The 22,387-nt window shown below is 45.5% G+C and overlaps 1 protein-coding gene across 2 annotated transcripts; it reads left to right on the forward strand.

Moving 5' to 3' along the window:
• Positions 1 to 905: 905 nt before the first annotated feature.
• On the forward strand, positions 906 to 22,387 carry svp (COUP transcription factor 2). Of its 2 annotated transcripts, XM_070216792.1 has the most exons (5): positions 976 to 2,212; positions 10,409 to 10,558; positions 14,161 to 14,712; positions 20,702 to 20,859; positions 21,379 to 22,387. In XM_070216792.1, the coding sequence occupies exons 1-5, from the start codon at positions 1,564 to 1,566 to the stop codon at positions 21,493 to 21,495; spliced, it is 1,626 nt and encodes a 541-aa protein (XP_070072893.1). In that variant the 5' UTR covers positions 976 to 1,563; the 3' UTR covers positions 21,496 to 22,387. The 2 variants fall into 2 exon arrangements, with proteins under 2 accessions (XP_017000380.3, XP_070072893.1); XM_017144891.3 differs by lacking the exons at positions 20,702 to 20,859; positions 21,379 to 22,387 and having other exon boundaries at positions 906 to 2,212; positions 14,161 to 16,183.

Consider the following 22,387-nt stretch of genomic DNA (forward strand, 5'->3'; position numbering starts at 1 on the left):
TAAAAAAGTTGGATTAGTTATTCTTGAATAGCAATCTAATAAAAAGTAATAAAAATAAAATACAGTCGCCTTTCTGCAGCTGGAACTAACATCTTATAAATAAATAAATACATATTAAAGTTGGGCATTAATTTTTAAGGTCCTACTCTGACCAGCCTAGGTTCAAGGTTTATCACTCATACGCACTGTTGCCTTTGATCAAAAGGTTATTTTAGTCAAGGTGGCGTAGATTTTTAACCATACATTTCTTTACTATTTCTTTCATAAAGTACATAAAATGTTTATGGGAAATTATTTTTTACAGATTTCAAGACTTTGTACTTTCTGTACCATACTGTATAGTACTGGTAATATCCCACTTCATCCTGCCATCCATCATTCTTCTATCTTTATAAACTGCCCGCTTATCTCGCTTTCCTTTGGCTAGCAACCAATGGCAAAGAAGCTTTAAAGCAAACATTTAGCCGCAAACGGGCATTATGGCCGCCAAACTCTTCCCCCAGATAAGAAAGCGGACTTTAAGCCCCACGGAAATTGGTGGAAAACGGCGAATGTAGAACGCACTTTAAGACGGCCAGCCAACCAGAGAGGAACCACTCGCATCGCCGGCAAAGATAAACAGTGGGCTAAAACTTATTTCGGGGTGGAGACTGATTTTAAACAAATTGCTAAAAAGTTGGGACAGCAACCCAAAAAAAAAAAGTCCGGCGATAAAGAGCCTTAACGGTAAAAAGTATCTAACAGATGCGCCCAACAGCGAGCTAATAAGAGCAAACGGGTTCTACATAGTTGGACGAGTGGTATTGGATTGGAGTGGGTTTCGTTGAGTGAGGAAAGCGCTCAGAGAGAGAGAGAGAGAGTGGTGGTGGTGGTGGTGGTGTGCGATCCCAAGTGGTGGTGGCAAACCAGCCAAACGCGTCGAAGGTCTTGCCCCACCACCGAGAGCGAGCGAGAACGGCGATTTCACTCAACTGCAGAGGATATAGGAAAACCTAGAAGTAAGAAAGAAACAGCACCACTGATCAACTGAGCTGAGAATGGGGAGCGGAGAGAGATTTGTGTGATGTGTCGTTAGGTCGTATCGGTCGAGTCGAGTCGGGTCGGGTCGTGTACCTTTTGCCACGAATGTTGTGCCAGTCAGGCTCTAAAAGGCCTTACGAGAACAGCTGAGATTTTCGCTGCTCCGCATGACGCAAAGATACAAAGATACAAAAATTGAAAAATTTTCAAGTCTTTAAGATATTATATCTCGTGTGTGCGCCGAGCGGGAAATTGTTAAGCAAAAAAAAAAAAGAAAAACCAAGTGTTTTGTTAGTGAATTCTATACCACTGCTCAAATGCTAATAGCATAGGCAGCATAAAAAATAAATTATAAAAATTCATTAAATAAGAGAAATATTCAAAGCGCGGCTGACAAGCTTCCAAGCCTCCAAGGATAAGAGCTAGAACTCTGCCAAAAAGTGTGAACCGTACAAAGTGTATTCCAGCAATTATCCCACGTGTTCCGACCCGGCCGCCAAAATTATTACGCACAATTCGCTGAGCGTGTACGGCGGCGGCGTCATGTGCGCCTCCCCGTCCACGGCTCCCGGCTTCTTCAATCCGCGCCCGCAGTCCGGCGCGGAGCTGTCGGCCTTCGACCTCGGCCTGTCCCGCTCGATGGGCCTGGGGGTTGGTGTTCCGCCGCACAGCGCCTGGCACGAGCCGCCCACCTCGCTGGGCGGTCACCTGCATGCCGCTTCGGCGGGACCGGGCACCACCACCGGCAGCGTGGCGACGGGCGGCGGCGGCACCACCCCCAGCAGCGTGGCCAGCCAACAGTCGGCGGTGATCAAGCAGGACCTCTCCTGCCCGAGCCTCAACCAGTCGGGTGGTCATCCGCACGGCATCAAGGAGGATCTCTCCAGCCTGCCCAGCGCCAACGGAGGATCCGCCGGTGGCCACCACTCCGGCTCCGGTTCCAGTTCGGGGGTCAACTCCGGACACGGCTCCGACATGCTGCCCCTGATCAAGGGCCATGGCCAGGACATGCTGACCAGCATCAAGGGACAGCCCACCGGCTGCGGCAGCACCACCCCCAGCTCCCAGGCCAACAGCTCCCACTCGCAAAGCAGCAACAGCGGATCCCAGATCGACAGCAAGCAGAACATCGAGTGCGTCGTCTGCGGGGACAAGAGCTCCGGCAAGCACTACGGACAGTTTACCTGCGAAGGTGAGTACACTGGGAGAAATTAAATAGGGGTATCTGTAAAATTTAGAAAAAAATTCCAGTGAAGGAAAACAATTTAGGTTCTAAAAAGGCTTGAGAGAATTTTTGAATTTAGTTTGCCTATAAAGAATATAAAGTTAACCAAGGACCGAGTTCAATTACCACCAGTGCATTAGAATTTTTATACCCGTTACTCGTAGAGTAAAAGGGTATATTAGATTCGTGCAAAAGTATGTAACAGGTAGAAGGAAGCGTTTCCGACCCTATAAACTATATATATTCTTGATCGGGATCACTAGCCGAGTCGATCTAGCCATGTCCGTCTGTCCGTCTGTCCGTCTGTCCGTCTGTCCGTCTGTCCGTCTGTCTGTCCGTCTGTCTGTCTGTATGAACGCTGAGATCTCGGAAACTATAAAAGCTAGAAGATTGACATTTTGCATGCAGATTCTAGGAGCTCATACGCAGCGCAAGTTTGTTTCAAAAGGGTGCCACGCCCCCTCTAACGCCCACAATCGCTAATATACGATTTTAAAAATTTCAATATTTTGGAAAAGTAAAAATGCAGTTTTATTGTGTTTATCAATACCTATCGAAATGTAGAAGAAATTTTTTAAATCGGACCATTCGTTAAAAAGTTACGGCGGATCAAAGTTTTTCTCCATCTCTTTCGGACTCCCTTTAGCTGAGTAACGGGTATCTGATAGTCGGGGCACCCGACTATAGCGTTCTCTCTTGTTTTTTATTAGCATGTCTTAATGTTAAATGTCAAAGTAGAGATTTTGCATCATATCATAACAACTTTTAATGCTGAGTAGCGATCTTACCGATCCTACCAAGGTGCAATTGGGGGTCAATTGATTTCGTACTTCGGTTCGCCTTCGAACTGGGGATGACCAAACAGAAATGGCCAAATCGACGTAATAGAAAGCGAGCACAAAAGCGTGCCTGCCAGCCGCTGATTTTTGACAGTTTCGGTGAATTATGGCAGTTTGATGAGTTGGCAATAAACCCCCGGCCAGGTGTGGGTGTGGGTGCGCCGGAATGGGAATGGGAATTTTCTTACCAGGGTCATGCAAATCTTGGCGGGAGTCGAGATGCACCTGGAATGGCAATAAACCAATGTCTCATGTGTACCCAAATCATGTAAATATATTTTTACGATCAAAAAATACATTTATGATCGAGAGAGAATAGCCCACTGTCGCTGTGTTGTTAAAATATCACTAAAGTTTAGAGCTACATTCAGCTAAAAGAGGTAACTTTCCCAGATACTTTTGTATCTCTGGTCAGCACTCCGTTACACTAGATTCCCCCAGCACGAGAGCTCTTGAAAATACTTATACATGCAGCGATCCGGGCACGCACTCAGTCTTATCGTCAGATAAAAATTATTATCTAAATAAAATACGGGCCGTGCTTTGTCCTAAGCCAAACAATTGTTGTGCAAACATGCAAATTGTGCGGCGGCCGCTAAATGAAGCGCCCACCTTCTTATTGTCTCTCTGTGAGTTGGATGTTGGAAGCAGGGGAACCTCACCTGGAGTTCCGGAAGGGAAAGGGGGCGGGGTAACTGCATTCAGAGATAGAGGGAGATAGGCTCTGGCATTTAGTGCAGCTTCAAGTTGAACTTGTCATACTCGTATCTCTTCAAATGTTCTGGCACTGGAGCAGAGTCACAGCCACAGAAGAAGAAAAGAAGTGACTATGACTATGACTGGGCAGGCACAGTGGGCCTCTAGCCAGATACTCCTTAGACCCAGAGATTCCCAGATACTTGGCACTCCGATGGCTCAGATCCCACTGTTCGGTCGCGGGCGCTGCTATTATTATTAATCACCGAGCATTTTGTACGCATGCGCAACCCACAACAGCAACAATCAGAAGATATGCGGCTCTGTGACCGCCTCGTTGCATTCTGAAGGTGTTTCCCCGATTCCCCCCATATGTTGTATGTTGTATGTAGTGCATGGGTACGCGAGTATCTCTCGCTTGCCTGTTGGCCTGATGATGTTGCCACGATAGCAATCTATTTTGTTCTATGCAATCGCCAGACGAAGCTGTAGCTTCGGCTTCGGCTTCACTCAAATGCTGGCGAAATAAAACGTAGGAAAAATCATAATAAAGCGCATAGAGCCCATATCATTGCCGGCGTTTTCAGGGTTTTAGTTCTCTTTTTTTATATTTTGTTTCTTGTTTATTTCGCTGAACCCCAGAACGGCGAGAATGTGCCCGGGTCGGGTCCTTTCAGCTGATTCACTTTGAGGTGCAGATACTTTTCGAGGCTCTTAGAAAAGAAAGATACTTCGCGGCAACTCGTTTTGGATTTTTTAGGCTGTCTGAGCTCAGAACTGGTGTGTGTATGAGCTCACTTGTCCGTCTGGCTCGAGGTCCCTTCTGTCCTTCGTCTATCCGTATGTCCAGTTTCCAGGTTTCAGGGCACACGGCTAGCTGGGTTTCGGGTATGTGAACTTATGCCAAGACACCCCGCCAGTCGTCGTACTCGTAGCTGCAAGATTAATTGTAGCTTATGCGTGTTGTTCGCTTCCCCTTTCCCTTTCCCGTTCCTTCAGATCTTCCTTCCCATTATGGTGGCAACTTGTTTGATTTCGCGCCCAGCTGCTGGTGAAATTGGGAGGACGAGCGGCCAAAAGTCTTGCACTCATCAGCAGCGAGCGTAGTAACCTTTAGCCGACTCCAAAAGTCACGGTTTAGTGGCGGCTGAAAAATGTGCGCTGATAAAAGTGCCTCGATAATATTAATGATGAATTGGCTCTGGCTCTAATGTGGCAAGAGCTCGATCCTACCCACCGTGCCTATTAATTTGGCTATTTGTCATGGCTATTAGTGGCCAAAAAGCTGAGATTTCTCGTATCTGCCGGCTGCACCATCAATCAAAAGCTTGCACAAAATATATTCCGGCCGCAGTTTTTCTAGGAACCCAATTGAATTTCCAATTCTGACAAGAAAACTATCTCAGCACCCATGTCAAAAGTGAATTAGCATAACTTAGAGTCGCGCGGCGCACTCATGACAATGACAAATAAATTTTGCGAAAAATTACCGCCACTACTAAGTACCTGGCATGCAATTAATTAAAACAAACATCAACTAAGCAGAGCAGGACCGAATTATTAAGCTAAGAGCAGCCTCCGCTGCGAGACCATAAAGAGCTGTAAAAAATTGCCATCACAACTAATTGTTAAGCGCCAGCCGAGCCCATTAGCCGCCACAAATAATGTGTGTGAAGTGCAGCCGCCGGCTACAGATTGTCAACTCTGAGCAGCATAAATAATCCCGGCCTGGGTTGTTCCATTTACGAATATGTATGTTCGTTTTCCGCGAACGAGCTTACATCAAACTCATTTAAATAGATTCCCACGTTGGGCAATTAAGGCTCAGAACGCCGAAACCCCGAAATCCCAAGCTCAGGCTCCCAAATCCCAGAGTTTTGTCCGAAATTTTTGATGTCGCCAAATGCTTGGACAGCAGTCAGTAGCCATTGTATCTTTGTATCTCCTCGGAGGGGAAATCGCGTTTCCTCCGTCTTTTTCCTTTGTGCAGAATTGTATTCAACATGTGTGGCTTTTTAATTAACTTCATTATGATGTGGACAAATATCTTGAGGAAAAAGATTAAAAATACAGAAGGGGAAAATGCAGAAGAGATTTCTAAAAAATACATACTTTTTATGGGTTAATAACCAATAATATCTACATTTATTTCGCAATTATTTTCTTTGTGAATAGCAATATTTAAAATATTTTTCCTTTTCACTTTGCACCTCTTGACAATCTGTTAAATGGCGCTCTTCTGAAATGCTCGCTGCGCTGTGGAAATTCATTCCACTTTGAACATTTAACAAAAGCCAAACATAAATCAATTTGCTGTCTGTGATACGACCTGCCCCTCCTCCTCCCCCACCGCCCCTCGCAGAGCAAAGTAAAAGCAACAAAGTAAATACGAATGCAGAAAATTAACAACGCCCACCGAACATTGCAATTTATGACGCTGCACTTTTGGGCATTTTTCTGTATTTTTTTAAATTTTTTTGGGGAATGGGCGTGGTCATAACGCCCGCAGCAGCGGATTTCTTATTTATTAATTAGCAAGAGGCGAAAATAAATTCAAGGCTTGTATTAAAAATTTGCATTTACCAGGGGGCCGAAGTCAATTTCTTGGCCATAACATATATCAAATAAATCGCCTTTTGATAAACATTTATAACTTCCGTGCGATTTGCAGTCTGCGGCCTCATGATTTACAACTCGGTAGCTGTAGCTCTTTCTCCCCCATGTGAATGGGATAACTTATGGCCTCGATATTTATTTTGACAAATTTGTATGTTTGCACTGGCAAATATTCGGGCCATATTCCCGGCCATTTATCGGGTTAACGACGCTGTCACAATATAATCATACTTATAGGCGAGCATTGCCCAACGTTGTGTCAACATTAATGAGCCCACAGCTGAACCCTTCATTAAAGGCAGCCAAAGGAAAATCACCAGAAACAAAAGTTAATTGTAAAGATATTGCCGAGACAGAAGAAACAAACAAACAAACTGGCAGCAGTAAGGGCAAAACAACTGAAAACTGCAAACTGCAGGCAGGCAGACATTGTAATCATTAAAAGCTGGCTTGTACTACAAATCGTTGTACTTAGAAGAAATGTTCGAGCCAATAAAGCAGCTAGCCCCGTCTCGAAGACCAGCCAGCCAGTCTACCCGTCTACCAGTCTACCGATCCCAATTCCAATCCCCAAAATGAGGCGCAAAAAATTCATCCTGACACGATGCGATTTCGAAAAAGGCCCCCGAAATAAAAGAGAGTCTTGGGGTAGGGAAATCGTGAACTACCGACTTGATCCGCTTTATAATGTAACGGTTTAATTAATTATGTTAAGACCGGCTCCTCGAACATTGGGCTTTGGGCCAAAGAGCTTTGTGGTTGCCTTGTATTTTCTGTTGCATTTTCCACTGTTGCCACTTCATGCGCAATTTTCGTTTTTTAAACCAAGTTCGGCTAATCGATCAGGCCCAGCGAAATGCTGCCTTCCCTGGCTGGCACGTTTTCTGTGCATCTTCGAGGGCTAACAAAAAAGACTTGCACTTGCAACTTGGCTAGAACTTACCTTTAACCATAACCCCGCTCTTGGCCAGTCCCAGAAGTTCATGACCAGATCGTTGGCACGGCTTAGAGACGCCGACTTGGGCCGCATAACTTCGCATAGCATCAGTTAAATCAAAGCCAAATCGCTTATCTGAGGCGGCTTTTCTTTAAGATTTTCCCTCGGGCCACGTGACATATGGAAGATGCAAATGAAAAGCCAGTTAAGACTCTGCTCCGATTTCAAGGCGAGACGAAACAATTGCGAAAGTTGTGCTATTCGGATACGGGGAGCTTCCCAGATTGGCATTTGATTTACAGTTGACCCATATTGGGCCATAAAGTCTGGTGGTGGTGGCCCGGCGGGATATCCACTGACTTCCACCTGTTCCGTTCCAGGTTCCCCATTTATTTTGTGATTTTTCTTCACTCCGCCCCGAGGCCCCGTTCATAATCAGTGCATTTTGTAGATACCCCAAGTGCATGAGCCGAGTTACGAGTTACTTGGAGCTTCGTGTCTGAACGGCGGGGGCTGTAATTATGTTTCGGTTGTACTCCAGATATTTTGTCTGGACTTGGCGCTGCCGCTTGTGCTAATTACTTTGACTAGCTGGCTGCTCCGTGTAAGCTTAACATTTAATTATTGCACCTTAATGATGGCCCCCCGTTCCCCGGCTGCCCTCCTTCGCCTCCTCTGTGTGCATTAGTAATTAGAAAATGAGCCAAAGTCAAGGCGACTTTGACTTTGCATCGCTACTCTCAGTTCTCCGTTCTCCGTTCCGCTTCCTCTGGGCCAAGCGATCATTGACCGGAGTTGGAAAATGGAAAATGGGAAAAGTGCAGGCCAAGTCCAAGGCAATTGATTGGGCCATCTGCCACCCGAGTGCATGTGCCAAAAGATACAGATACAGATACTCTTGCGGGCAGCGAGATGGCCAACTAATTTAACGCTTTAAATTGCCCAGCCAAGCGGCAAGGGGATCTCGTGCGGCGCAGATAGAAGGTGCCTCTTCGCCTCACTTTCAGGAAGTTCAATTATTAAAACGCTTAGCTTAGCTTAGCTTTGCTTAGTTCTCGGAACTTGGAACCTGGAACCCCAGCTAAACTAACTGTATTGAACGCTTTATGGCGCGTAGCACACGCGATTACCAACTACCGTCCTCAGCTTCCTCTCAGTTCCTCAGCCACCCGCCTGCTGGCAATTAGGTGAAGCGGTAATTGAAACTACCGCAAAACGAAGAGTTGGCTTAAACTTGGCTAAGCCAAAAAGCCAACCGTTTAAGCTGAAGCCATATAGAAGTAGAGCCAAGGATTCTAGGGCTTCGTCCGCACTTCCCACACTCGTATCTCAGCGCTAGAGCGATCCACCCTTTTTCGGTTATTGATATAACACGATATCCACTCCGCCCCGTCTCAGATTTTGTTTACGGTATCTGTGCACTCGTACTCGTACTCGTACTCGTATCTTCATCAATAACGACGCGCATCTTTCGCATCGCAAAGTCCGCTGGGGATCGCTGTTCTCCGTTCCTCCCGCTCCGAAGTCAAGATATCCCAGAGATACTCGGGATGGAGCTGCAGCTCTAGATAGAGTTGCGATAGGCGCATATGGGCAGTTTGCCTCTGTTGCAAGTTCTTTTATTTACCTCTGCCTTTCTGGCTCTGTGGCTTTCTTGGCCATTCGTCCGCCCCCCTCTCACACAAACTGGCCAAACTCAACTGGAGGAAACTCAACTGGAGAAGGGAAACGGGGGGCCAAAAGGCAACGGTACGTTTTGGCAGAAATCGTGACTTGGTACAATATCGTTATTCGTAGATCATATGGTGTAAAAGCCGGCAGTGTGTGAGTGGGTATTTCTAGATGTGTTCGTAGTTGTCTCTCGGGTTGGTCTGCATGAAAGGAGCCAAAAAGTGAGGAATACTGAATGCCCTTTGGTGTAGGAAATTAAACTAGTCCGCCTGATTAATTAATCCTTGATCTGTGATCATTATTGGGTCTTAAATGGTTTACTCTGAGATCTGACTAAATAGTCCGAAGCTACTTAATTCCATTTGATCTTCATCTAATCCCACAGCTTTCATCACTTCTTCTTAGTGCATTAAGCCATCGACTTTCAATCAATTTCAATTTGCCGACCACGTTTTGTTTCCATTTCGGTGGGAGGCTGAAGCCACACGATCGCATTGGCAAAAAGCATTGAAAGATCTTTTATAGCCTGTGATCGCATGCTATATAGGCGGCGGAGTGGAGTGGATAGCTTGGAATGGGTTAGGATAGGATCGAGTCTGCATAAACGCTCAGCGCTTACATATTTTGTTTGATGATGATTTTACAGCTTAAAACGAATTTTATGAGCATATGCCATTGTTTTGAGTTATTGTGAGAAATCTTTTGGGTCTTTGGAAAAAAGGAGAAAAAGAAGGAAAACCAGACAATGGCTCCCCTATATATATATATATAGGTAAATCCCCCTACCACATGGCAAAAACTCTTTATGCAGAAAACGCTGATGCAGAGCCAAGTGATACACATGTTTAGATACGCGTCGGCGACATTAACTTGCCGTGTCGCTGGCTTGTCCTACAACAACACCCAACTGTGGCCCAAAGCACTTAGCCACCAAAGCTGAAGTTGTGGCCAAAACCGAAAACCGAGAGCCGAAGCCCAACGAGCCATGGCTGATCTGGCCGTCTAGCTTAACAGTAAATTCGTGGCATTCGAGCCGAACTTGAACTTGCTGCCAGTTTTCTACCTTCATTTCCCCCTTTTTGTTGGGGGGAAAGGGAGGGTAAAGGGATGGCTTGGCAGGCCAAGATACACTTTGTTAATTGAAAGCCATTAAAGGTAATTTTATGGGAGGCGTTAAGCCATGAAACGTGTAACATGACCATTGACATGGGCATCGGGAGAGCGACTTGGACGCGGTCTGGTGCCGCGGAGTTTGTCAAGGAACCTCGCCACTTTGCCGAGTACAAGTGGTAACAATTCTTTTTTTTTAGGGGGAGTAGGGTGCCAAGGAATTTGTAGGATTTAAGTTGAAGCTCTTTTTTTCGTTCATATATTTAATTTCCTAATTCATCTCTTTCTTTGCAGGCTGCAAATCCTTCTTCAAGCGCTCGGTGCGACGCAATCTCACGTACTCGTGCCGCGGCAGCAGAAACTGCCCCATAGATCAGCATCATCGCAATCAATGTCAATATTGCCGATTGAAGAAGTGCCTCAAAATGGGCATGCGACGCGAAGGTAAGACTCGTCACTCTCCTCTCAACTAATATATAGAAAAAACAGAAACAGAAAAACAAGTGTGTTATTCAGAACAAAGAAATTCAGCAGGCATTGCTGCTGTGTTGTGGGTCAATTAAAAGTCAAACCCAGAGGCAAACAGAATAAATTAAATCAACGGCAGAAGAACGGAAGTAGAGCATCGCGATGACTAAATGTCACATGCTAGGAATTTCAACAGCGGCGAATTTGAACAATTGGGTTCGGGTTTTCAGTTCGAATCGGATCAGTTGAGTTATTTGGGTGCCAGGAACTATGTATGCCAGATCGGATCAGTTCAGATCGCTGCGGATCAGGCCAAGTGTTTTTAAATTCACATTTCATTTCAGTTTAGTTTGGTTTAGTGGGTCTAGCTAGACCCCATTAGAGAACCCGAAGACAATTAGGCTGGCCTATTGCAGCCTATTGACCCCGCAGATCAAATGCAAACTCATAATTACAATGAAGCCGATGCGAGTACACTGAGCAAAATGCCAGAATGCAATTGATCAGCTAATCAAATGCAGCCCAATGTGTGTAACTAATTTGTAAGCACGGCCAAGCCAAATATTTGGCATACTTGGGTGAGAGACTCGTTTTCCTGCTGCAATGATTGACTGATTGACTGACTGGGTGACTGAGTGACTGTGTGACTGACTTATTGTCGGTCCGCCAATGGCCAGTTACACTTGTCAGCATTAACAATTAGCGTCTGTCAGGGAGTCGCAGATACAAAAGATAGAGACTGACTGCAGTTAGCGGACGCTAAGCTGTTATTATTTGCACTAATATTGACAGGTTTTTCGCAAAATGCTAATAGCCAGCAGCAATAGCAAAGGTAATAGCAAAAGCAAAAAGGCAACGGCAACGGCTACAGATGTCTGAACAGTGTACACATCGATTTGGGTTAAGAACGAAAACGTTAATTTATGGCGACTATGGGCAATTAAAATGCAGCTATAGCCACAGCCGCAGCAGCCTCCTCTCAATGCACTTGTAATTAAATGAATATAAACATTTATTTAGTCGCCGACGGATTGTGAAAAAAGCATTTCAAATTTACCTAAGCCAAGACAAGTTTTTGGCTAATGACACAGTCCGAACCCAGGTCTACCGATCTACCTGTTGGGCCCATTAACTCGGCTATTTCCCCACCCTGTACTCTGTACTTGCCCCAGAACTCGTAAAACGCAAAAGAGTTCAACACCTTTTGCCACATTCTGGAGCTGGGTTTTTTTCTTCAGCTGTTTTTAATGCCAGTTGAGTCACATTTCTTTAATAACAAGTTCTGCGTAAAACTAGTCCCCGCGCTATCAAAGCTGAGAAATCGTGAGAAAATCTCAATTCTGCATAGGAGGTTTCCTTCGGTTTTACCCTCTTTATGCGAAGGGCGGAGTACTTAGCTGCGAAGCGGGACAAAGGTTGTGCCTGGAACGACCCTGGGTCAAGAAATTGTACGGGTTTGGCGCACAAAAAGCCTCACAAAACCTGAAAAAATCTGACAAAAACAACATGAAATCGGTGTTCCGGGTCGCTCTAATTAAATTGCAGTGTCAATTGGTCAAGGGAAGTGGGATGGGATGGATTCCGAAACTGGTAGCAAAAACTAGTTTTTAGGGGTAGCAAAATTATGTAAAATAATTTGGAATTTATTTCATAAATTTTTGAAGGGATTGCTGACTGGCCATTCGAAAACTGTGAACTCTTGCTCGTGAACTCTGACCACCGAAATTCCACTGGTTGGCAAATGCAATCAACACCTGCATTCGCTCGATTCCAGGGGCTTGGTCGAACGCATTTCTGGGCAGACAATAGCCGGAGTTAGTTCGACTTGGCTAGTTGGTTAGGAAAGTGGGTCAGCAAAAGGTTTCTCCACCACCTCCATGGCCAGATGAAAACTCCACACCTTGGCAGCCAGACGAGAAACACACACATCCTATCCTAGGCACACCTAGAGCTCCGTCGCAATCTGGCCAACGCAATCGGAGCCTTGGGCCAGGCCAATTCAAAATCCGCACTAAAACAAAGCAATGGCAAAAATGCACAAAGCGTTATTATTGATCGAAGCTCAGTGGTGGTGCAGCTGGAAGAACTGGATTCACAGATCTCTACCTGGAAACGTAACGTCTTTTGGATTTTGAATTTTAAATTTTTTCATATCCGAAGGAAGCGAAAGCGAAAGCGTTTTTGGTCAGTCCGCACAATGGACATATCCTGAAATCCCTTTCTGTGTGTCCCGGCAATCCGAAGGTGTTTGTTTATTGCCTTTGCCGTGGCAATTAAGCCGGGGGTTGCACCACCCGAACCAGTTGACCACTGTCCATCTAACCATCGTACATAAGAAAGAGCGAGATAGGGACACTTATTTACACAATACATTTGCGTAATTGTGTTAAGGGGGGATGAGGAGGGATAGGATTCCGTAGGACCTTCGCAGAAGATGCACTTGGTGATCTATGACGGCAAACCGGTTGGTTGGCCAGTGTCCAGCGCCTTATTTATGCGCCTGGGAAAATATCGCCTGACCGCAGCTAAAAGCTGCTGGCCGCAAAACCCAAAAGGAGTGGAAAATCTGCCTAAGCCTGTGGTTTCGGTTCCGAGATCATCAGCAGCAGTCCCAGATTACAGCAGCCAAGAAAGCAATTGCCTTTTGGGAATGGGAATGGCTGCCCTTTTGGCTGATTGCTTAATGAATGCATCTTCCGCCAGCGAGCACGTGCTCAAGCTCTGAGTTCCCGCTCACATGTCACTCGAGAGCGTGTTCAAGTGGCCTCGGCTGAATTAACTTTCGGCAGATATTAAGTATCCATATCCACACATGTAGCCTCTCCACCATAGTCATGTCCCTGTCCGAATGCGAATCCGAATCCACGTCAATGTCTCGGCGAAATGTCGTTTCCGGCCAGAGTTCAAAAGGCCTTTCACTTTCCATTTAGCCGCTCAGTTGTTAAGCATTTACATTGTTAATTATAATGTTTATACACACAGCTCCGCTGGTTGCAAAAAATAAAACCTGTCCATTATTTTCTTTCATTGCTTAAAAAACCAAGCCAGAGACTCTCCCCACATCTGCTGCTTCATCTGCAAGATAGATGTGTCTGTGTGTGTATCCGAAGGATGCGTTGAAAGTATTTAGTTGAAATTTGCATATCTAAGCAGTCGAGACAACACAGCAAGGGGTTGAAAGGCACTCGATGGGGTGGCAGGAAAGTATCTTATGACGATGTCTTGGCCCGCCACAAAGGGTTCTGTTCAACCTAGAGATCTCTCTCCAGATATTCAGATATATCCAGATAGCGAGCATTGTGAGTTGTGGCAGCTTTGCCAACAGAGCTGAATGCCCCGCATTGTGCCGAGTGTGATGTGGCGGTCAAAATAAGCGCAACAAAAGCAAGAGTTCTCTACCCTCTTCTTTCCTGCCAAGAATGTGTTTTCAGAAAATCATTGATTTAAAATAAAATACAAAAAATAAATACTGGAATAGTTTGACCTACTTAAAAGTAGGAAATGTTTCTTCTTTTTTTGAAATTCCCTGACTTATTCAACCAAACTAATTATGATCTCCTCTTCTCTTTTCTTTCCAGCTGTCCAACGTGGCCGTGTTCCACCCACCCAGCCAGGACTAGCCGGCATGCATGGGCAGTACCAGATCGCCAACGGGGATCCCATGGGCATTGCCGGCTTCAACGGGCACTCGTACCTCAGTTCCTACATCTCGCTGCTGCTGCGGGCGGAACCGTATCCCACATCCCGATACGGCCAGTGCATGCAGCCCAACAACATCATGGGCATCGACAACATCTGCGAACTGGCCGCCCGTCTCCTCTTCTCGGCGGTCGAGTGGGCCAAGAACATACCCTTCTTCCCGGAGCTGCAGGTCACCGACCAGGTGGCCCTGCTCCGACTCGTCTGGTCGGAGCTCTTCGTCCTGAACGCCAGCCAGTGCTCCATGCCCCTGCATGTGGCGCCACTGCTGGCAGCCGCCGGACTTCATGCCTCCCCCATGGCCGCCGATCGTGTGGTGGCCTTCATGGACCACATCCGCATCTTCCAGGAGCAGGTGGAGAAGCTGAAGGCCCTGCATGTCGACTCCGCGGAGTACTCCTGCCTCAAGGCGATCGTGCTCTTCACCACCGGTAAGTTGCTGGACATCCTGTACAAGGATGTGCCGGCGCTGCTCACCAAGGTTTCAGCACAGCTGGGCAAGGGCTCCCTGGCGATGACCAACGATGATGTTCTGGCCGTGGTGCGTGAGCATCTGGACGAACTGAATCGCCTGGAGATGGAGTCCCAGGCGCCGCCTTCGCAGGCTCCCCACCACCTGGCCGCCTTCATGAAGAGCGTGGCCGGCGTTGAGGCTGCAGTGCAGCAGGCGGAGCAGGCTCAGGCTCCCGCTTCCTCGGTTTCCACCCCAGTTTCCGCCTCTGCTCCCCTGCTACCCTCCGCCGGCAGTGCCTTCAGCAGCTGCCAGGGCAAGACCGCTGGGTCCGAGATGGATCTGCTGGCCAGTTTGTATGCCCAGGCACAGGCCACGCCCCCCAGCAGCGACGTGTCGGGACACAACAACAGCAGCGGGCTGGGCGCCTCGCTTCCTACTCAATCGCAAAGCGGTTCGTCCTCCCGCAACCTAACCGCCTCGCCGCTGAGTACTTCGCTGGCAACCGCTCCTGCTACCGCTCCTGCTACCGCTCCCGTTTCCGTTTCCACCTCCTCAGCGAGCCACCTCCCTGTGACCTCCACCTCCTCCGCTTCCGCCTCCACCTCCTCCTCCTCGCTGGTGGGTGGTGGAGCCTATCAGACGCCCTCGGCGGCGGCGGCGGCGGCAGCCATGTTCCACTATCAAACGCCACCGCGCGCCGCTTTCGGCTCGGCCTTCGATATGTTCCACCACAGCACGCCCTTCGGAGTGGGGGTGGGCCACGCCCATGCCCATGCCCACGCCCTCGCCCACTCGGGCGGCAGTCCCAGCTACAGGTATTCGCCCTATAGCCTCGCCGGTAGTAGATGGCAGTTGTAGGATCTTAGGATCTCACAGACTATCGAAACCCCTGTACTGTAAATTTACTTGTATCTATAGAGTTTGGAGAGAAGAACCCTAGAGAACCTCTGTATATGTACTTACTTTAGTGCCTACTGCTTTAGTTTCTACCTATTTATTGCCTTACACTAAGTATAATTTATTCTAGCCGTAATCTCATAGACTAGTTTAGTGAACTTTGCCAAAAAAATTTGATAAAACAAAGAATCGATGAGGAAGGAGAGAAAGAAAGAAATCTTAAGAATATATATAAAGCTGTTGCTGTTAAACAAAAATCTAATCCTGGCTTGTGTTTTTACTCGTTATCGCTTACTAATGCTTTACACCGCTCGTTGACTAATTTTAGTTTATTATTTATTTGTTTATTTTGGTTACTAACTAATCCATACTAACCTGAACTAACCCGGTCTCTTAGCCTTGAACTTTCCAAGTGAGATCCTACTAGCGTTTGTACAAAAAACAAATTAAAGCTATTTTGATTAAATTGGATCTGTCGTTGATCAAAAGAAATAAGTATACAACATTTTCAAATATTTAAACTTGATTTAGAGTAGTATAATCCATTGAAAATTGTAATACATACAATGATGAATTTGTTTTAATTTCTTTAATGAATTTTAAACAATTTGATCATTGTTATTTAAAACAGAAGATTAGTGTTTGTAAACTATGATAAAATAGTTTTCATTTCTTTACTTTTAAATGAAATGAAATCTACTTTATCATCTTGTTGCCAAATAAAAATATAAAACAAATTAAAAAAATTCTTGACCTTTTAAAAAAAAATTAATTAAAATAATAAAAACACATAATAATCCATGGCCTTAGTTTCTTAAAATGATGAACCAGTTCTGATTAGGAAATCAAGGCACATTTTTATCCCAAGGTAATGGAAACTCTTTATTTTTTCAGCACATTGGAAAACTTTTAATTTTGTTGAATTTTTTCCTTCATAAATTCAGCAAATTTAACAGTTTTCCGTTTCATGAAACACCTATTTATTTAACACTAATCTTTTCACATTTTTATTTCATTTTTTTAACAAAAGCTATTCACACAAAAACAAACAAAATTTAATCTCATCCGCACGTGGCAACAAAACGCTGGACTTTGGGATTACTCACACACACTGAAACACATGCACATACACACGCACTCAAATAAATCACACCACAGCTTATATGCGAATAATTTAAATATTTTTAAAGCCTTATACCTTATACATGCCTATTTTTAGACAATTAGGTTCCACGCGAAATAAATCACTGAAGTTTTGTATGCAAATAGAGTGAACCGAGGTTTTCTTTGACTTTAGCCTAAGCTAAGTTTGCAATTAAGTGTAAGTTAGCTATGTTAAGTTCGGTTAGTGGTATGGGAAAAGCTGAAATTTTGATTTAGTACTCCCCCCTTTTCTCGTGTCGTGTCAACCAGCTGTCCAAATCCACGTCGCAATTGTTTTTCCACTGATCTGAACTGAGCCCGGCCCAGAGATATCGCAAAACCCCACTCCCGCTCTTTGTGGCGACGTTTATTGACGTCGAGATACCACATTATGAACATTAATACAACACTCGTTTATGTCGCTTACTTACAAGCCCGTCTCCAACTCCAGTCCAGTCCACCAGTGGACCAATGGACCAAGTCCAGGCCTTGGCCAAACTTGCAATGAAAATAATTTTACCATTTCCAAAACGCCGTGTGTGTCGCTTGGCCAAGCTACACTGAGAAATTAGCACTTCTTTTCTTCTAAATTAATTGAAATATTTTAAGAACTAAAGCTTTTTTGACAATTTTTTATAAAACATTTTACTGTCGGAAAAGAAAGTTCTAAGCTTACCCCTTTTCCTTGATTAATATGTTTAAGGTTCCTATAAAAATATTTTTCAAATAATATTATATGGGTTTCTTTATATAATCTATGGTTATATTTTATGGTTTGCTTGAGGATCTCTTCTAAAAATGTATGTGATAATAAGTTTTTCTGCTTTCGTTTGTTTGTGGCTTAATATTTCCTGTCTCTAACATTTTGGAACCATTAAATTTTCTCACCATTTGGTTAGTTTTTCTCCGTGTATGCCAATATCAGCTTAGCCCGACTCTTGAGGGGGCGTGTGTGGCGCGGAGTTCGTGGTCTCGCTGGCTGAGACCCTGGACCGACTGGCAAGCTGCAATTGCATTTGAATTGGCTGCATGAGTCCATAAACTGCAGCCGATCAATCGCTGCGCGGTACCCGATGCCCCATCCCCGATCCGCAATCCCCGAACCGCGATGCACAATCCACAAATACCCATGGTCTTCAGCTGGAAGATTGTGGGAGACGAGACACGATCGCGGTAGTAAAATACCGGGTATAGACTTACTAGATCTTCTGCAGCGCATTGACGACATGTCTGCTCCTCTGGCTGCCATTGCCCATTGCCCATGTTACTTGGCATCGGCTGAAACTGAGGCTGAGAGCACCTCACCCTGCCGCAGTGCATCTTCGCCCCCGTCTGATTGCTGTCGTTTGTTGCAGTTGTTAGGAGTTGTAGCTTTCATGTCTTGGCCACACTTTTTGACCAACATTCTGTGTGTGTTTTTCGCTTGGCCCGAAGATCGAAGCTCGTAGCTCGTAGCTTGCAGCTCGAAACGGAGTCTCGAAGCCACCGATGCTGCTTAAATCGTTTTGTGGCGCTCATTGATCGCCTGCGCTACTTTTTCCCTGAAAATTGCCAACGACGTGCCTCGAGGCCTGGGACTCAGGGACTCTGCAACTCTGGCAATTAACAGTAACTTTTGGGCCGGGGCAGACGTCGTTGATTAGAATCATTAAGGGCGCGTTTCGATATTAGGTTTTGCCATAGGTTTGTCTGCCAGTCTTTTAAAATGAGACAAAGAGAGAGCGTCTATGTTTGCTTAAGATTTTCGATGCAGTCGATAGAGCGGAACTCCTTCTTAAGGCTGAAAACTGCACAGTTGACCCCACACGACCCGATCCGAGATCCTTATTAAAACTAAATAAAGTTATAACTGTTTCTGGCGGTCGCCGGCACGAACTGCTCGGCCAGAACTGGAGCCATAAAGAACACAAATCTAATAAAATATAATGCAGCTATTCATAATTTTGTTAAACAGTTTAGACCCCCTTTTCCCCCTACCCAACTCCTTGTACTCCTTTTTCGATATGTCTGCGCCGGTTGGGGCAAGCAACTACTTTACGGTCATTATGCATTTAAAACACGCGGTCACGATCTCTCTCCCTCGCTGAGTTAGTAACTGCGACGACCCAAAACCGAAAACTGAAAACTGAAAACCCAAAACCGAAAACCAAATACGAATCGAAGCCAAGCCAAGCTCGTCGTAGGGTACTGCATAACTACAAGCCGAAAACAGTTAGCAAAGAGCCAAAAAATCAAAGCCCAGTGACGACGAGAAAGCTCCAAACTCTAGGTAGTGCATTTCTCCAGTGCTTCTCCAAACGACCTGGAAGTGGAATGTCTTTCACTTTGAGCATGCAACTCCTCCGCCGGCCAAGAGATCTCAGTATCCCACATTTCAATGAAACCAAAATGCTTCGCCTGGCCTGGCACAATTTCCAACTCCTCCTCCGTCTGCGCTTATGATTTCCCATTCGAGTGCCCGGGATCGGGATCCTCTGAGCTAATGGAAAGTCAATTGACAATTATGGCCATGGCCAATGAAGTGATTCGTCGAGCCTGCCGGACTGACCATGTCTAATTTGTATCGGCGGAGCTTCACGATTATTACCATTACCTCTTGTCTTCGTCGTTCATGGCTCGTTGTTTGGCTGTTGTTTATGAAACCGAATGGTTAATAATGGCTAATTGAATTTCTGTTGCCGCTGGCGACAAATCATTTAGCCTGATTTACGCGCTTTGTGGGGGGCAAGGCCCAGGAAATTTATATGATAACCGAACGGCCCAACGTTTTTCCACTTCAACAGTTTATCTGTGAGCCCCAAAAGCCAATCATCAAACAGATCTTGGCTGAGAGCAACAAGCCATGGTTTTGCCTTTCAACTGACACTCGTCTTTTATGGCCAGCTCAGATTCGAAGTTGCGTGCCGGGAGATTTGAGAGATTCAGAGAGCCATTAACGACATGCAGTTGGAAACTGCTGGCCAGGCAATCGGTTATATGAGCCCAAATCATGATGATATCGGTGGCCAAATGGCAAATGGCCCAATCATTAGCTGCAAAATGATATATCAGCCGCAGTTCGCAGCTATTTTTTCTGCTCTTTAGCTTCGCCTTGCGTAATAGAGTCCTCGTGTGTGCAGTGACTAATTAAGCAAACAAAATTTCATATGCAATTTCGAAACGCCATTCTTAACAGCAACAACCATTTAAAATGCTTTAAAGCTATGCAAATTTACAAGTGCTGATGTCTAATTTGAATTTCAAACAGTCAGACACACAAAAACTAAATATATATATGAGTATTAAAAAAATAGAAGAGCCGCTCGCTGCCGCACAGTTGTGTTTTGTTGATGTTTTAACAGCGGCAATTGATAAGCAAACTTTTGGTGCCTGGCAATTAACACTCGACGGCACACGCTGCGTATGCGCAATCCGGCATCGCTGTAATTGTAATTAAATGCCATGGCTAGCTGGCGTTTTGGTGGAAAACTCATTGGCTTCGGATCGTATGGTTTTCGCGGGGACAGGGCGTTGTCTCTCCGCAGCGGCTTAATTTTCCCCAATTTAATTAACCCAAGTGTTGTACTCGCTGTCGTTCGCTTGTTCGGTTCTCAGTAGAGCGACTTCAATTGAACATAAATCAAATAGACATGACGTAATCTTGCAGTTTCGTCATCGATCCGCTGTGTCGACTTTGCTGTTGTTGTTGTCTTGTGTTCAGTGTGCTTCAAACTCAACACAAAACCCAATTGAACTGAGCCGTTGTGGGCGTGGCAGCGGCTCATGTTCGGTTATTGGTTTGACGTGACAGGCACTCGAGAGTTGGAAATTTTCTGCCGGCGCCAGGTGAACTGCCCCCAAGAGTATCGACCATGTACTGCATTTGCATCCATAACTGTGAATCCGCAGGGAACTGATTTTTGTTGCTTTCTTTGTCCATCTTTCAGATGCCTGCGGCCTGTCCGATGTGACGCACATTGAATCCCTGCAAGAAAAGTCGCAGTGCGCTTTAGAGGAATACTGCCGGACCCAGTATCCCAACCAGCCCACGAGATTCGGCAAGCTGCTGCTCAGACTACCATCGCTGCGAACTGTCTCCTCACAAGTAAGTTTCTCGGAAATAACGTTAATTATAAGGTCATCAAAATTCAGAATTCAAAACAGATTGTAAAGAAAAAGAATATAGCTTAAAAAGCTCGCGTTTAAAATGCTAATTTACAATCTAAATAACCAAGTGTAACCAAAAAAAATTCAAACTAACTAATTGCATTAAAATATTAATTTTATTCTTTAAATTTAATTTAAGTATTTTAGTTGCTTATCTGGAAGTCTCAATAAGTCAAACAAGTTTTTTCAAAGTCTCCAAAACTTGATACTGATAGTTCTACTGTATTTATTAAATAAATTTTATTTTAAATTTCTTGCGCAAATAAGCATCATGAACTTACAATTTTTAAGCAGTCCATAAATCTAACACCTATTTTAAATTAAAGCAGATAATCCTTCTAATAATATCAGGAAGTTAAATATTTTTTTTAGTAAAATTATTTTATTGAAACTTCTTTAAAACATCCCCTAATTTAAATATTTTTCCCTTTTCTTCCTTTTCATTTTCTCCGTCTAGGTCATTGAGCAATTGTTTTTTGTGCGTCTAGTCGGAAAAACGCCAATTGAAACGCTGATACGCGACATGCTGCTGAGCGGCAACAGTTTCTCCTGGCCCTATCTGCCTTCGATGTGACACACGATGTGGCGCCAATTGACAACAACTTGATCATCGGCCGCAGCTGTGGCGGCTGCAACGCTCAACATCAATCCCGGCGGAGGAGGCGGTGGTGTCGGTGGCAGTGGCGGTGGCGTCGGTGTCTCCGGCTGTGGCAGCCACAACGTGGTTGCTGCCAGTCATGACCAGCTCGCCAATGTTGCTGTCATACAGCCAACATACGGCGGTGGCAGCGCCATCAGCGGCAGCGGTAACATCGGCGGTTGCCATAACGGTAACAACAACGGCAGCGGCGGCGGCAACATTTGCAATCAGCAGATCAACAACTACAGCAATAACAACGGCGGCAGCAGCAGCAGCAACAGCAATCATATGAGTGCAGCCAGTTTCTTCGGCGGCAACAGCAGCAGCAGCAACCATACCAGCAATAGCAACAGCAACAGCAATACCGATTATATGGCAACGCCGACTACCGCTTATGCGACACCAGCGACAGCAGCAACATCCACAGTGAACACCACGACGATGCTGTCTAATTACTGCGATGCCGCGACCATGATGATGGCCGCTGCAGCAGTCAATGCAAATCAATGCCTGCAGCAACATCACCAGCGCATGTTGCTGGCGGGCAGCAGCAACAGCAATAGCAACAGCAATGGCACAGCAGCAATACCCTCCTCGTCCTCGGCTGGCTCACTGTCGTCTGCCTCATCGACGCCAACAGCAACAGCAACTGCAACAGCAACAGCCCCGCAGCAACATCAACAGCAGCAGCAGCAACAGCAACAATCGCCGCCAAATTTAATCGATATCAGCGAAGTTCCTCTCATTGTGGATGTCAAGTAGTGTAATTATTTATGCATCTAGAAATGGGGCTATAAAACAACCTTGTAGATACCCCGCACCCGCC

This window comes from Drosophila takahashii, chromosome 3R (genome assembly GCF_030179915.1).
Source record: "Drosophila takahashii strain IR98-3 E-12201 chromosome 3R, DtakHiC1v2, whole genome shotgun sequence".
NCBI classification, from domain to species: Eukaryota; Metazoa; Arthropoda; class Insecta; order Diptera; family Drosophilidae; genus Drosophila; species Drosophila takahashii.